The sequence below is a fragment of the Leptopilina boulardi genome, unplaced genomic scaffold (assembly GCF_019393585.1).
Source record: "Leptopilina boulardi isolate dan_hultmark-lab unplaced genomic scaffold, ZJU_Lbou_2.1 LbouV2_325, whole genome shotgun sequence".
Classification (NCBI taxonomy): domain Eukaryota; kingdom Metazoa; phylum Arthropoda; class Insecta; order Hymenoptera; family Figitidae; genus Leptopilina; species Leptopilina boulardi.
In genome coordinates, this window is record NW_026137891.1 from 313,533 (window position 1) to 326,884 (window position 13,352).

At 26.9% G+C, this 13,352-nt stretch overlaps 2 protein-coding genes and 1 long non-coding RNA gene across 4 annotated transcripts; 2 read left to right on the forward strand and 1 right to left on the reverse strand.

The window, feature by feature from the left end:
• The first annotated feature begins 274 nt into the window (after positions 1-274).
• LOC127284493 (arylphorin subunit alpha-like) lies at positions 275-3,041 on the forward strand. Of its 2 annotated transcripts, XM_051309939.1 has the most exons (6): positions 276-592; positions 723-1,059; positions 1,127-1,533; positions 1,609-1,925; positions 1,986-2,338; positions 2,429-3,041. In XM_051309939.1, the coding sequence occupies exons 1-6, from the start codon at positions 368-370 to the stop codon at positions 2,830-2,832; spliced, it is 2,043 nt and encodes a 680-aa protein (XP_051165896.1). In that variant the 5' UTR covers positions 276-367; the 3' UTR covers positions 2,833-3,041. The 2 variants fall into 2 exon arrangements, with proteins under 2 accessions (XP_051165895.1, XP_051165896.1); XM_051309938.1 differs by having other exon boundaries at positions 275-592; positions 1,609-2,338.
• Positions 3,042-5,156: 2,115 nt separating this feature from the next.
• LOC127284440 (uncharacterized) lies at positions 5,157-10,378 on the forward strand. The gene is made up of 8 exons (XM_051309865.1): positions 5,157-5,401; positions 8,229-8,424; positions 8,529-8,646; positions 8,729-8,839; positions 8,914-9,018; positions 9,104-9,376; positions 9,467-9,749; positions 9,869-10,378. Exons 1-8 carry the CDS (start codon positions 5,381-5,383, stop codon positions 9,974-9,976), a joined length of 1,215 nt encoding a protein of 404 aa, XP_051165822.1. The 5' UTR covers positions 5,157-5,380; the 3' UTR covers positions 9,977-10,378.
• A 371-nt stretch (positions 10,379-10,749) lies between these two features.
• On the reverse strand, positions 10,750-11,645 carry LOC127284539 (uncharacterized). Its single transcript, XR_007843496.1, has 3 exons — positions 11,390-11,645; positions 11,066-11,239; positions 10,750-10,873 (listed from the first exon to the last, which is right to left on the reverse strand). It is a non-coding gene; the product is annotated as an uncharacterized LOC127284539 (long non-coding RNA).
• Positions 11,646-13,352: the final 1,707 nt, after the last annotated feature.

The following is a 13,352-nucleotide window of genomic DNA, read 5'->3' on the forward strand; positions in this document are numbered from 1 at the left end:
AACAGAATGTTTTCATACTTAATTTTTTGTAGATAATAACAGCTTTTAGTACAATCAAGCAGTAATAAAAAAGTCTTTTATAAATCAAAGTAGAATATTGAAGAATTAGAAAATTAGTTTTTAGAAAATTTGGCTATATGTCAACAGATTTTTAATCAAAAGATATTTATATATCGACAGCTCATGAAAACAATATGCAAGGGTCACCGTTTTGACTTATAGCGAAAAGATTAAAGAAACAAAGCTTGGTATAAAAGTCCAAGCGGTGGATCGCAAGACAGTCATTATACTCGACAGAGAGCACATCATAAGAGTTATTGATTTAATTTAAAAAAAACAAAAGCAAAAAAAAAAACCGCGTGCCATAATGGCCAGACTCTTAGTGTTTCTGGCCATCTTGGCGTGTTTTAGCCAAACGATATGTGCCGAATATTTCACCGAATTCACAGCCGACAAGGACTATCTTCTAAAGCAAAAACGTATATACAATATTGTTTATCATCTCTCACAACCGGAAATAATCAATCCTGATCTCTACAAAGAAGGCCAAGCATGGGACATAAAAGCCAACATGGATTCGTACACCAACAGTGTAATTATTCATAAATGTGAATTTCAAAATCAATTGTCAAAATTAAAATCAATTTTTAAATAAATATTTTGGTTTTTAAATACACACATACATATATATATAACAATTTTTTGTCAAAAATTGTTCACAGACTGCAGTGATGGAATTCCTACGTCATTGGGAAAATGGAATGTTACCGCGAGGAGCACTTTATTCTATGTTCTATCCAGAACTTTTACATGAAACAAAAGCCCTATTTCGAATTTTCTGGTATGCAAAGGATTTTGAGACATTCTATAAAACTGCCCTTTGGGCTAGAGCTCATATTAACGAGGGTATGTTTTACACTGCTTTTGCTCAAGCTGTCATCAGACGTCCAGACACCAAGTACATAAGGCTACCAGCGCCTTATGAAATCTATCCATACTCCTTTTTCAATTCAGAAGTCCTAGAGAAGGCTCATCATCCAAAGCGATTCGGAAAAATGGGTAGGTCCAGTAAAATAAATTTTAATGAGAAATCTTTAACTAAACATTTCTTTTGTCTTACTTTCAGAATCGAAAGGTGATTTAGAAACGTACTACATATCTGCAAATTATTCTGGTTGGTATTTGAATCTTGATTCCGATGAGGAACACAAACTCTCATACTTCACTGAGGATATTGGTCTCAATACCTATTACATGTACTACAGATTTGAATATCCATTTTGGTTAAATAGTGATGAGTTTGATTTAACAAAAGGATATCGAGGCGAAGAATATCTTTATGGACATAAACAACTTTGGAATCGATATTTCTTAGAACGTTTATCAAATGATTTAGGATACGTTGAAGATTTCGATTGGGATAGAGAATTCCACACAGGCTATTTCCCAACAATGACCTTCCACAACAGCTTCCCATATCCTCAAAGATCTCATTGGGCCCGCTTTCCTGAACACAAGTACAAGTACATTCAGGTATTTTTCATTTACTTATTTTACAATACCATTTGTCAAAAATGGATAATAATTCCAATCATTTAATTCCCATAGCACATCAAAGATTACGAATTTCGCATATCAGCCGCAATTGATTCTGGTTTTATTCTAAAAGAAGATGGAAAATGGGTGAATATTTACACTCCCGAAGGTTTCAGTTATTTAGGAAACATCATTGAGGGTAACAAAGATTCCTTAAATCTTCCATTTTACGGGAGCTTCGATTTTTATGCAAGAAAAATATTAGGATTCAATCTCGAACCAAATAATCCTTATCAAATTATTCCAAGTGCTTTAGAATACTACGATACAAGTATGAGGGATCCTGCTTTCTACAGATTGTACAAAAGAATCTTTAACTATTGGTGCAGGTTAGTACATTCATTAAAAGAAAACTATGAAAAAATATTTATAAAAAATCTATTTAATAGATACAAGAACCATATGAAGAACTACAAGAAGGAAGAGGTAGTTTATCCAGAATTTAAAATTGAATCGGTAGTCATTGACAAACTTCAAACATACTTTGATCAATACGAAACGCCTATTGGTGCTGGATTGAGTGTTGAGAGCGAAAAAGAAGCAGAATCCACGCAAATTAAAGTTCGCCAATATCGTCTTAATCATAAACCCTTTAAATTTCATTTTACGGTTAATTCCGAAAAATCAACTAAAGCTGTAATGAGAATTTTCCTTGGACCAAAATACGATGCACATCATAAACTTTACGACTTCCGAGATAGTTATAAATATTTCTATGAAATCGATCAGTGGATATTAGACCGTAAGTATATCAAATTACAGATAATAACTATTAAGAAATTATCAATTAGAAATAGATTACAGAAATTTAATGACATGTTTCTTTTTACAGTGAACGCGGGTATGAACAAGATAGAACGTTCAAGTCAAGACTTTTTCTTTAGTATTCCTGACTTGGAACCAAGTGACATCTTCTATAAGAGATTAACAAAGGCCATTGAAGGTGAACCCTTCAAGTATCAAGGACGTCTCTATGGGTTCCCAGATAGGCTTTTATTGCCAAAGGGTAAACGAGAAGGAATGCCATTCCAATTCTTCATTTATATTTGTCCTCTGACAAGTGAAGCAATGAAGTATTCATCAAGAATATTTGGCGATTATTACATGGAATCTAAACCCTTTGGTTTCCCTCTAGACAGGCCAATTTATGAATTTAAATTCGATGGACCTAACATGTTCTTCAAAGATGTTAACATATTCCATAAAGACGAGTATGAACTAAACATCACTCACTAGTTACTTTTTAATGCTTAATTCACAATTATCTATACTTTCCATTCTCTCTTTTCTTATACATCTCTCTCCATTCAAAATTGTATTGATTATCATATACTAATAAAAAAAAACCTCTCTAATAAGCGAAAAATTATCATTAGTGAGTTGAATAAATTTTAATGTAGACTATAATGTAGATTTATAGAAAATAAAATGATTAGCTTAAGAAATTAATTTTTCTTTTTCCTAAATTCTCAATTTTCTAAACAATATAATCTTCCTGTCAATTTTTAAGAAATCAGGTCAAATTATAATTAGAGTACAATGGAAACTATAACAAACATAAACTGAATATAAAAGAAACTTCAAGAAACAATGAGAATTCGTAAAAATAATAGTAATGATCATTGGGCAAAAAAAAAAGTGGAATTCAAAAAACAAAATTAGGTCAACACCGTAATAAAAATTTTTATCTTAAATTAATAATATTCGAGTGTTTAGAATAAATTATTAAAATTTAATGTTTTTAAACACAGTTTCGTATTAATTGTGACTAAATTCTAAATTTTTAATCGATTTATAATTAATTTCCACTGCAATGGATAATTTGATTTTCAGTATGACTTCAACTATACATAATCTTGATTATAGACTACAATTAATCTGTGGCATAATAATATGAAATGTAATCAAGTTTCATAATCTACTTTCTTAGCACATGAAAGGAAGCGCCTAGTAAAGAAAATATCTGCTCAGGTGTGGTATGAGGATAACTGTATTCAATACATATAAATAAAACTTAAATCATTTTTGCACGCAAAGGATAGTTGATGTAATCTTCAACTAAGCTTTTTGCTGATTATACAATAATGTCAATGTTTATACATACATTTTATGTATGCAATAACTTATTATTATTTATATTGACAGAAAAATAACTGTTATAAATTATATGAAAAACATTGTAATTAAAAATCTTTTACATAAGAACGAGAAAGAGAGAGAGAGAAAGATGAAAATTGAAATTCTTGTCATTTCTAAATCAAATTTACCGATATTTTATAAGCAAATTAAAAATTTTATCTTTCGTTAGGTCACATTCTGATTTGTTTCCAGTATTTCCTGTCACGTAAATTCATACCGTTATGTGTAACTCTATACGCCTACATCTATATACACCTCAACTGTGCGTGAATAATCAGCATACTTGATTTAAGAATTCATATTTGCTACAACAACTTCCTAGATACTGTTACATATTTTGCTGTTTATTTTCTTTTAAAAACTATTAATTCAGTCGATAATTCATAAAACGATTCAAATTTCTAACATTTATCTAAACATCATGTCCACTAAAAATGATCAATATTATTTCAATTCTATTGTTTCCTTGATTCTAAAATTTTTTTTAACTAAATAAAACAACAAACTATCTCTGTATAGATTGTTCTATACACTTATGGTTTATTCTCGGAAAAGAAATTTGATTCAATGAAATGAGGTCGATGTTGTTTGTTAATTACTTTAAAGAAACATTTCCTTCATTTAAGAAGATTTTTTGCGTTTCTAAGAAATTAAATTTAAAATTTCAGTTGAAATTTGGAAAAATACAAGAAAAATTATTCTTTAAACGTAGTAATAAATATTTTTAATAAATTTACGACTCACCGATCGATGAATCCCACGTTGTCCTTTGCTGAACATTATGGACAATTTCCGAATAATTGGAGACTGCATTTTTGTTCACTATTCTTCAGATTGTTATTTGGAGAAAAAGAACTGAAAAAGAAAAAAATTTAATTATTTGCTAAAAAAATATAGAAAAATTAAATAATTATTAAATTAAATATAAGAATATTCTCTAAATTTCATTATATTCCTAATTTTTTTAGATATTCTTTAAATGGAATATTCCGCATTCATATAGTGGTGGGGCAAAAACTAAAGAAGAACAATCTGAAAATCTATAGTCATATTCAGTGACTTGAAATAGATCATTGATTTGCTATAATAGAAATACGCGGATTAAGTGCATTGAACCGGTTTTAGCTTTTATCTTTCCTAGATTCAATATACAGTCAGGACAACTAAGTCTACCTCAAAGGTAACGGGAATTGAAGTAAGTGGCCCTCGTTGCCAAGTACAATATCAGATCATCGTATATACCTATATATCTATATGTAATAGGCCATTCGCAGTGTGACGTAAATGACTGCGTTCATTGCAAACATTCAAGTCTCCCATCAGGAATGCAAGGGGGATTCTTTGAGTTGGTCAAGGTCACGCGCCCATAAAAAGATGTGTTTCCATCTGATTCCTTCAGTGCGCGAGGAAAGGGGGCAAAGGAATATGTGGAACATTGAACCATGGAAAACATAACCGTGAAGCGGGTGAAGGTAGATGCCGCATTCGAAGTATGCGTCTCTGAGGTTCGAGGACTTCAGTTTTACTATGACCGTCGTCGAGGTCACGAGAAACTCTCATTATTAATATCATTTAAAAAAAAAAAAAATTATAAAGTTCCTTAACAAAGTTTTACAATATAAATTTCGATATCTAAACATCAATCATGGAATTTCGAACCTTCATTGTAAGTTTTTTTGTTTGTTTTATTTTCACAAGTGCAGTGTGCAAATTATTTATTTGTATTCAAAAACTCTAAAAAAGGACATTTTTCAACACTAAATATTTAAAATTTCATTCTATTTATTTAGCTGCATTTATTTTTATTAACTTGACAAATAAACAAATTCACCATAAATCATGAAATTTCTTTTAAAAATTATTCTATATTTATATTTAATATTATATTGAATAAATATTCATTGCTAAATTACCTTCTTAGTTAGTAATTAATTTATTGTTTATTTAATTATAATTTAATAAATACTAATTTATTTAATTTCAATTAACACATTAACTATATTAATAGAAAAATAATTTTTAAAAAAATATTTGAAAATTAATATTTTTACGTTGAAAATTTCAAGAACATTAAAACAGTAAAATTACACATAATAATGAGTACTGTTATATTCTAAAAAGAATATTTCTCTAGAGTATAAGGAAATTTTTTTTTTTTTTTTTGCTACTTTTCCTCTATAGACAAAATAATAATATCCAAATTTAGAAAGTACACTAAAATAATAATTATATCCCTAAAGTGTTTTTTTTTTAAATTTAGATAAAAAGTTAGAGAAAAAAAAATTAAAATTTTTTATACTCGGAGTATATATATATTATTTACACCTATTTTTTCACTGTTATTATTATTAATTTTTATAGATAATAATTTACTAATTAATTACTAATTACTAATTTCTTTTTAAGAAAAAAATTATTAACTACACGGAAAAAAAAGAATTGCTTACAGATGCTAACTGATATTTGCTATCGGATCTATCAAAATTAGTAACCACAGCTAAATTTTTTGCTATGACAACGAAAAAGTTTGCTGTGATAAACAATATTAGTCTTAATTTTTTAAAATTTACTGTTACAGTAAACTTTTTTTGACCCCACAGCAAATTTGTTCGCTGTCCCTATATTAGCTAACGTAATTTGTTGTCACAGCAAATAGTTCGCTGCTACAGCAAAATTTTTCTATGCGTGGAAATTAAAAAATTAAAACGGGTTCTGTATTCATTACACGGACGTAGAATTTTAATTGTGACAACGTTTTTTCTTAATTAATTAAAATATATTTTTTATAAGATTTTTATTTAGTATTTATTTTGTACTTAAACACAATGAAAAAAATGTATTTGATTCAAATACTTGATTACTTCGGAGTAAGACGTTGTCACGTCAAAAAATACAACTAAATTTTTTTGTAATAAAATTTTTCCAATAAATTAAAATATTTACCTTAATAGCGAATTTTCATCTTCAAGGAGATTGTTTCAAACTAAATAGCCCTCGGAGATCCCTACTTTCAAGTTAAATTTCCATTTAGAAAATGTGACAAATAACCGTAAAAATATACCGAGTTTTAAAAAGTCTGTGTGAATTCCGTCTCCTTCTCTTTTTTATTTTTGCCCTTATATTTGAAGTACATAACACTACAAGCCATCGAGGATAGAATCTGTAAAAATTAAAATACTATTAGCGCTGTATTAACTGATTAATCAAAATTAATTGAATTACATAATAGACATAAATAAAAATATGAACTCCTCTCAATATTACAATCTAATAGTGATTTTGAAAAAAAAAAATTAAAACACAAATTTTTCAAAAATTCAAAAATTGTTTTTTCTAAAATAAAGTGTGACATGAATAAATTTGATTAAAGATTAAAAAAAAGGAGAAATAAAATTGTCAAAAGCACATGGGTATGTATATATACATATTATAAGAACCAGTTTTAAGAAGGTGGCGCCTTTATAACTTGCCGTAACTGTAATGGCATAGTATTACGCGTATGTCATCTTACCGGCTTTCCTGATACATACTAGAATCATCTACAATCAAAGTGGGTTAACATCCTAACATCCGTGTTTTCACGAAGGCATTCGAATTTATCTATATACGTGTACTAGAACAGCGACCGGACTTTGTTGACTTTTATTCGCGCATTTAAAAAAAAGAAAATTATATATGTATATATAATACAGAAGTATTTAAGGAAGGGCAATGTACCGTGCAATATATTTTACATGACAGAAAAAGCACGTGGTTATAAACCATTACATAAATACGGAAACAGGAGAAAGCAACGTTTTACTTTTGAGCTACTACATCCGATATTATAACTCCCATATAATATATACTTTCATTCTTATCAAATTATTTTAATTTTCATGATGTAACTTTCCTCTCACAATAGAAAATTTCTTAAAGTGCGTCTATTGTTTCCTTTCATTTTTATTTCTTTTTTTTTGCTTCTTATAGCAAATAAAAAAAAATATTACAATTTTCAACAGTTTCTAAATAATTATAATTTTAATATTTTCCAAATAATTATAATTTACAGATTTTAAATTTTAAAAAAGAATTATAAAAGCCAAATAAATATTTGGTTTAAATAAAAATTCGATTTGTGCTAAATAAGATTTTTTATTTCAAACAAATTAGAAAAAAAAAGATTTTAAGGTCTGCAAAACATTCGAATGCAGCAATGTTTATTAATAGCTTGAGGACCGGGTACCGTTAAGGACGAACATACCTTTGTAAGGTATATATATATATATATATATATATATATATATATATATATATATATATATATATATATAAATATATACTGCCTTAGTAACGGGGTTACAAATCATATATATTTATGTATGTGTGTTTTTTGTCACACGTGACAAATTACCGTTACCGAAAAAAAAAATTATTCCTCAAAACAAAATTGTTGTTTAATTTTTTTAAATTATAGTTTGCTAGTAAATTAATTAATTAATTTTTTATTTCAGATGATAGTCCTTTGTGGCTTTACATATGGAGCTGAAAATGGAGAAAAGGAAAAAAATTCAAAATCACCTGCACTAAACACAATTGTTCAAGAAGATGAACCACCGGAAGGTTACTATGCATTTGTCGAATCACCAAATGCGGAACCACCAAAAGTTAAACCACCACCATATATTGACAGTGATAAGGAATGTCATGGTAAATTATCAATTATTACAAAAAGCTATCGAATGATTTTTCAATATTATGATTATGTAATCAAAATTAATGTAAATCAATTGAAAATTATTAAAAATCCACAGACACGGGAAAGCAGGGAAAAGGATATGTATCAATTCACAATATTTGTGGAGACCTCAATAAAGGATATATTCCACGAAATCCTATGAAACAAAGTTTTAAAGGATCATCGTATCCCTTGTGAGTTGAAAAACATTTTTTTCCCTCATAAAATAATTCTATTTAATAATGTAATTAAAAAAATTCTCTTTTCCCCCCACAGTGAATTAATACGTAATCATACATTAAAATTTTTGAGTAAAGCCCTCCCAATACTCAAAGCCGATGATTCACTACCAAAAGTGGCTAAGGTTCAACCTTACTCACAAAATTCGTAAGTAGAAATTATTAAAAGGCGAATGAAAAAAAAGAAATATTAAATTAGAATTATAAATTTTTTTACTTTAGAGTTGATACAAATGAGAAAAGAAGTAGAAGTAAACGAGCCGCTAATTCAGAAACGAAAGTAGAAAATCGTACCGGAAGGAAACTATGTGAAAATCAAAGTGGAGTGTAAGTTACTTTTCACTTTATTAGAATCTCAATTGAAAAATTAATTTCAATTTAATATGTATTAAAAATAATTTTTTCAATTTAGAATGTGTATGTTATACAAAGCAATTCAGGGAGAATCATTGACACCTGCTGCTGCCGAAAGAAGAGATGAAATACCACCAACTGAATATTATCAAAGAGAACGACCTGCACCTCAAGAAAAACCTGAATACACAGGTCCACCAACGCCATGTCCTGCAAAAGTTGAATACGCAACACCTGTTTTTGCCAAAAATTATCAAGGAGTCTGGCGTTATGTTGTACAAATTCCCTATGAAGGCTACTTCACTCAAACAATTGAAGTTACTCGATGCATGTAAATATTTAATTTAATTAAATTCAATAAATTTTGTTAATTTAAATTTTTCATCAAATTCAAATATTAATATTCAATAAATTTTCAAAGGCAATCGCGATGTCACTATTTGGATGGTGGATGTCTATCGTCACCAAGATGGACAAGTTTACTTGTGGCGGAAATTTTTTATCCTGATACATTTTTAGAAGAAAATCAAAATAATCGATTACCTGGACCAAGAGATCCAGTTACTGGTTCTCCACCTCCAGTTTATGATTTTCAAAATTATCAACAATATTTGCAAAAACGAGCTGGAGAAAATGAAGGTCGCAGTAGTTCAGGATCTCAGCCACATCATTGCGATGGAGTCGATGATATGGGATGCTTCCAGGTATTTGATAATTTTATAAAATATTATTTTAATAATCATTAATAATTTCATTCAAATTAAATCAATTTCAGTGAAATTCATAAAAACGTAAAATATTTAAAAATAATTATAAATTTTAGGTTCGACTTTACTACGATTGGTTCCTGGTACCTGGAAGTTGTAAATGTTGGCGTCCTGACTATTTTAATCGTTACGTTCGTCGAAGTAGTCAAAATACTGAATTGTAAAAAAAAATTATTCATATAATTTTAATCCATTGCAGTCATCATTCTCATAAAAACATTCATCCAACATTGTCAAAAGACTTCGAAAATTGACAAATTTTTTTTATCTACTTTTTTTTCTAATTATACACAAAAACTATATATTATTTGTAACGATAATAATATTTTGTATATTAAATTATGCAAGTGATTTTATACGACGATAATTTCAATAATTTTTCTTTTTTTCACACAATATTTCGACTGACTGATAAAGGCATTATAGAAAAAAAAAAAAATCTAGATATTTTTTTAGAATTAATAAGTTGCAATAATGTCATTTTCGAAGAAAATTGTCACATCTTCATTTTATATTGTAAATATATTTTTTTTACGTAATTTTCAATGATCGATAATTGAAAATTAATATTTGTTATACACCCGTCTAATATTATATTCTTAAGTATAGTTTGTGGATTATTATTAGACTTAAATGTATATAAATGAAATATTCAAGTTTTTTTTTTTGTAATAAATTATAAATTTTAAGATAAAACATTTATTCGAAATTATTTTTTTCTCCGACTTTAATTTTAATACTCTTTTAAACAATGTGATTTTTTTTTTCTTATTAAGAATTGTTTTTAATATAATTTTAGATTGGTTTTAAAGTTAAAAACTATATTATTGAAAAATTCAAATTATTTAAAAGCTCTTTAAAGCACTAAAAAGAAATTAAAATCGAAAATATAATAATAATAAAGATGAAAAGAACTTGCCGATGACGAATTCTGACGTTGCATTAAGGAGTTGAGAAAGACAGCCTCCTTTTAAATTAATCAATTTTTGAATTCAGTTTCTTCAATTGATTTCTTGAAGATCCTTTTTCTTATTCTAGAACCTTTTTTCCGATCACCAATTCTACACAGACAAAATTTATTTAAAAAAATAATTAAAAATAATTATGATTAAAAAAATAATATCCTAAATAATCGAAGTTAACCTAAAAAATTGTTTTTCTGGAATTTACCGAGAAAAACGTTATTTTCTTCAAGAATTTCGGAAACAAAAAAAATATGAATTTTACTTTCATTTATAGTGTATTTAACTTACCTGTCTGCTGTCAGCAAATTATCTCCATCCGCAAAAGATCCAATTTGAGCCTCTTTTAATTTGGAAAATTTTTACCAAATATTTGACACGATTTTACTGTTCCAAATTATCTTCTTAGAATTGTGCTTGTTTTTAATATGATCTAAATCCAAATATCCGCCAAAAAAGAAAGAGCTGAAACAATAAAAATGATATAATTATAGACATGTAAATAATTATTAACAGAAAAATTCAGATGTCGACCCACACATCGAAAACGATATTTTTTGACGAATTTTTAACACTTAAGATAAAGACAAATCAAATTATGTATATATTACCTACTTTTAACAATAATTTTCTTTGGTTTAGATTCTATAAGCAAATTAGCCCTCGATTCTCGAATATAGGTTATGATCCGATTGTCGAATTTTTCTTTTTTTGTGCTACCAATTAAAAGCAAGGTAATAAATAGTAAAAGCACTTTTCACTTTTAAAAACTTAATAATTTTGTTCTTATTGTCATATGACATCGACAAATTGTTTGTAAAGCGACAAAATTGTATAAACAAAGAAAAACTTTCGCGACAAAAGCACCCTGATTAGCCATCGACGCCATTTTGAAAAATTTTTTGCATTGTATACATACATATATATACAATACATACACCTCAAACTCAATACTGTAATTAAATATTAGAAAAATTATAATATTCTATGCTACTTTAAAGAAAAAAGTGAAAATTCTAAAAATACGTACAATTTAGACTAAATTAAAATCGACAAGATAATAAGAGTACAACATTAGTATTACAATTTTTCAACAAACGACTTATGTGGGACACTTATTTTAAGTTGTGTAACATTTCGGATGAACATTTTTAATAAGAAATATGAAAAATTTACCTTTTTTTTGCAGAAAAAACACAGTGTACAAATGCAACGTCAAGAGATGCGGAAATCACAAAAGAATGAACGGCACTAGAGATAGGAATATGTATACTACGCTCTGATTGGCTTAGAAAAGAAATGGAACTGGAATGTAACTTCAATTTTGATTGGATGAAATATTCCGCCAGTTTCGATTTTAAATTTTTAAATTTTTAAAAATTGAAACTACAATTATTCACATAATATTTAAATCACACATTAATACATGATTATATGTATTATTATTATTTATAATTATTAATATAATTATTTATTACTATTATTATTTTCTAAATACTACATTGTTCAGAGTAATTAAAAAGTTAAATTAAAAAAATATAATCCTACATTTCTGTCAATACGAATGAGAATTAATTTAGAATTAAAAAATATATAGTTATTAAAGAAATGAAAAATTTGAAAAACTAGAATATTATATTCAATTTGTTACCCTCACTGTAGCTTTTTACCGACTGTGAACATTAACGTAATTATTTTTTACCTTCAGACTTGCATTATTATTTATTTATTTTTTTACAAATTTTTAAATAATTTTACATATATTGCTTTTTCTTAATGTATAGAAATTGTATTTTATTCACTTTTAAAATAAACAAAATTTTAATTCATATCCACTGTTAGTAAGCAAGAGCAAGATTAACGAATTACCAACAGTTGCTTAACAACATTTTGTAGAAGGTTCGAAATTTCACCAAAAGGCGGGAACATTAATGTTGAATTCGTACTGTTTATAATTATTTATTTAAAAATTAAAATATATTTTATTCTTATTATTATATTATTGTTATTATAAATTAAAATTATTTATTATTTATTTTATATAATAACTAATAAATTAAAAAAAAAATTTGCTCGTTGATTTAAATTTTATATTATTAATAAAAAATTAATAAAATGTAAATTTTACTTTATATAAAAAATATTAATTTTATTAATATTTATTTATTTTATTATTATTAATGTATTCAACTGTAAGATAATGATTCTACAAAAAATTGTTCGTGGAGAAATATAATTTTTTCCTTTTTTTTTTTTTATTGAAATTAATTTATATCAAAACGTTAATTTAACGTTTAATTAAAATTTGAAAATTTTTAAATTGAAGCAATCTTACAAAGTCACTGTCAGTGAGCTTGAAATATATATATATGTTCCAAACAACTGCCAGAGAGTCCAGAAACTAGATCTTGATAAAAATATCTTTTCCTTTAGTTTCGATGCTCACTATCGCAAGTTAAGGCCGTTTACACAAATCGGATCTTTATACTTTGTAACTATTCCACTTTTTGTTTGAAAAGAAGTTTTCTACTTTCTTCACAAAAAAAAAACTTCAATTATCTAATAATTCCATATTTTA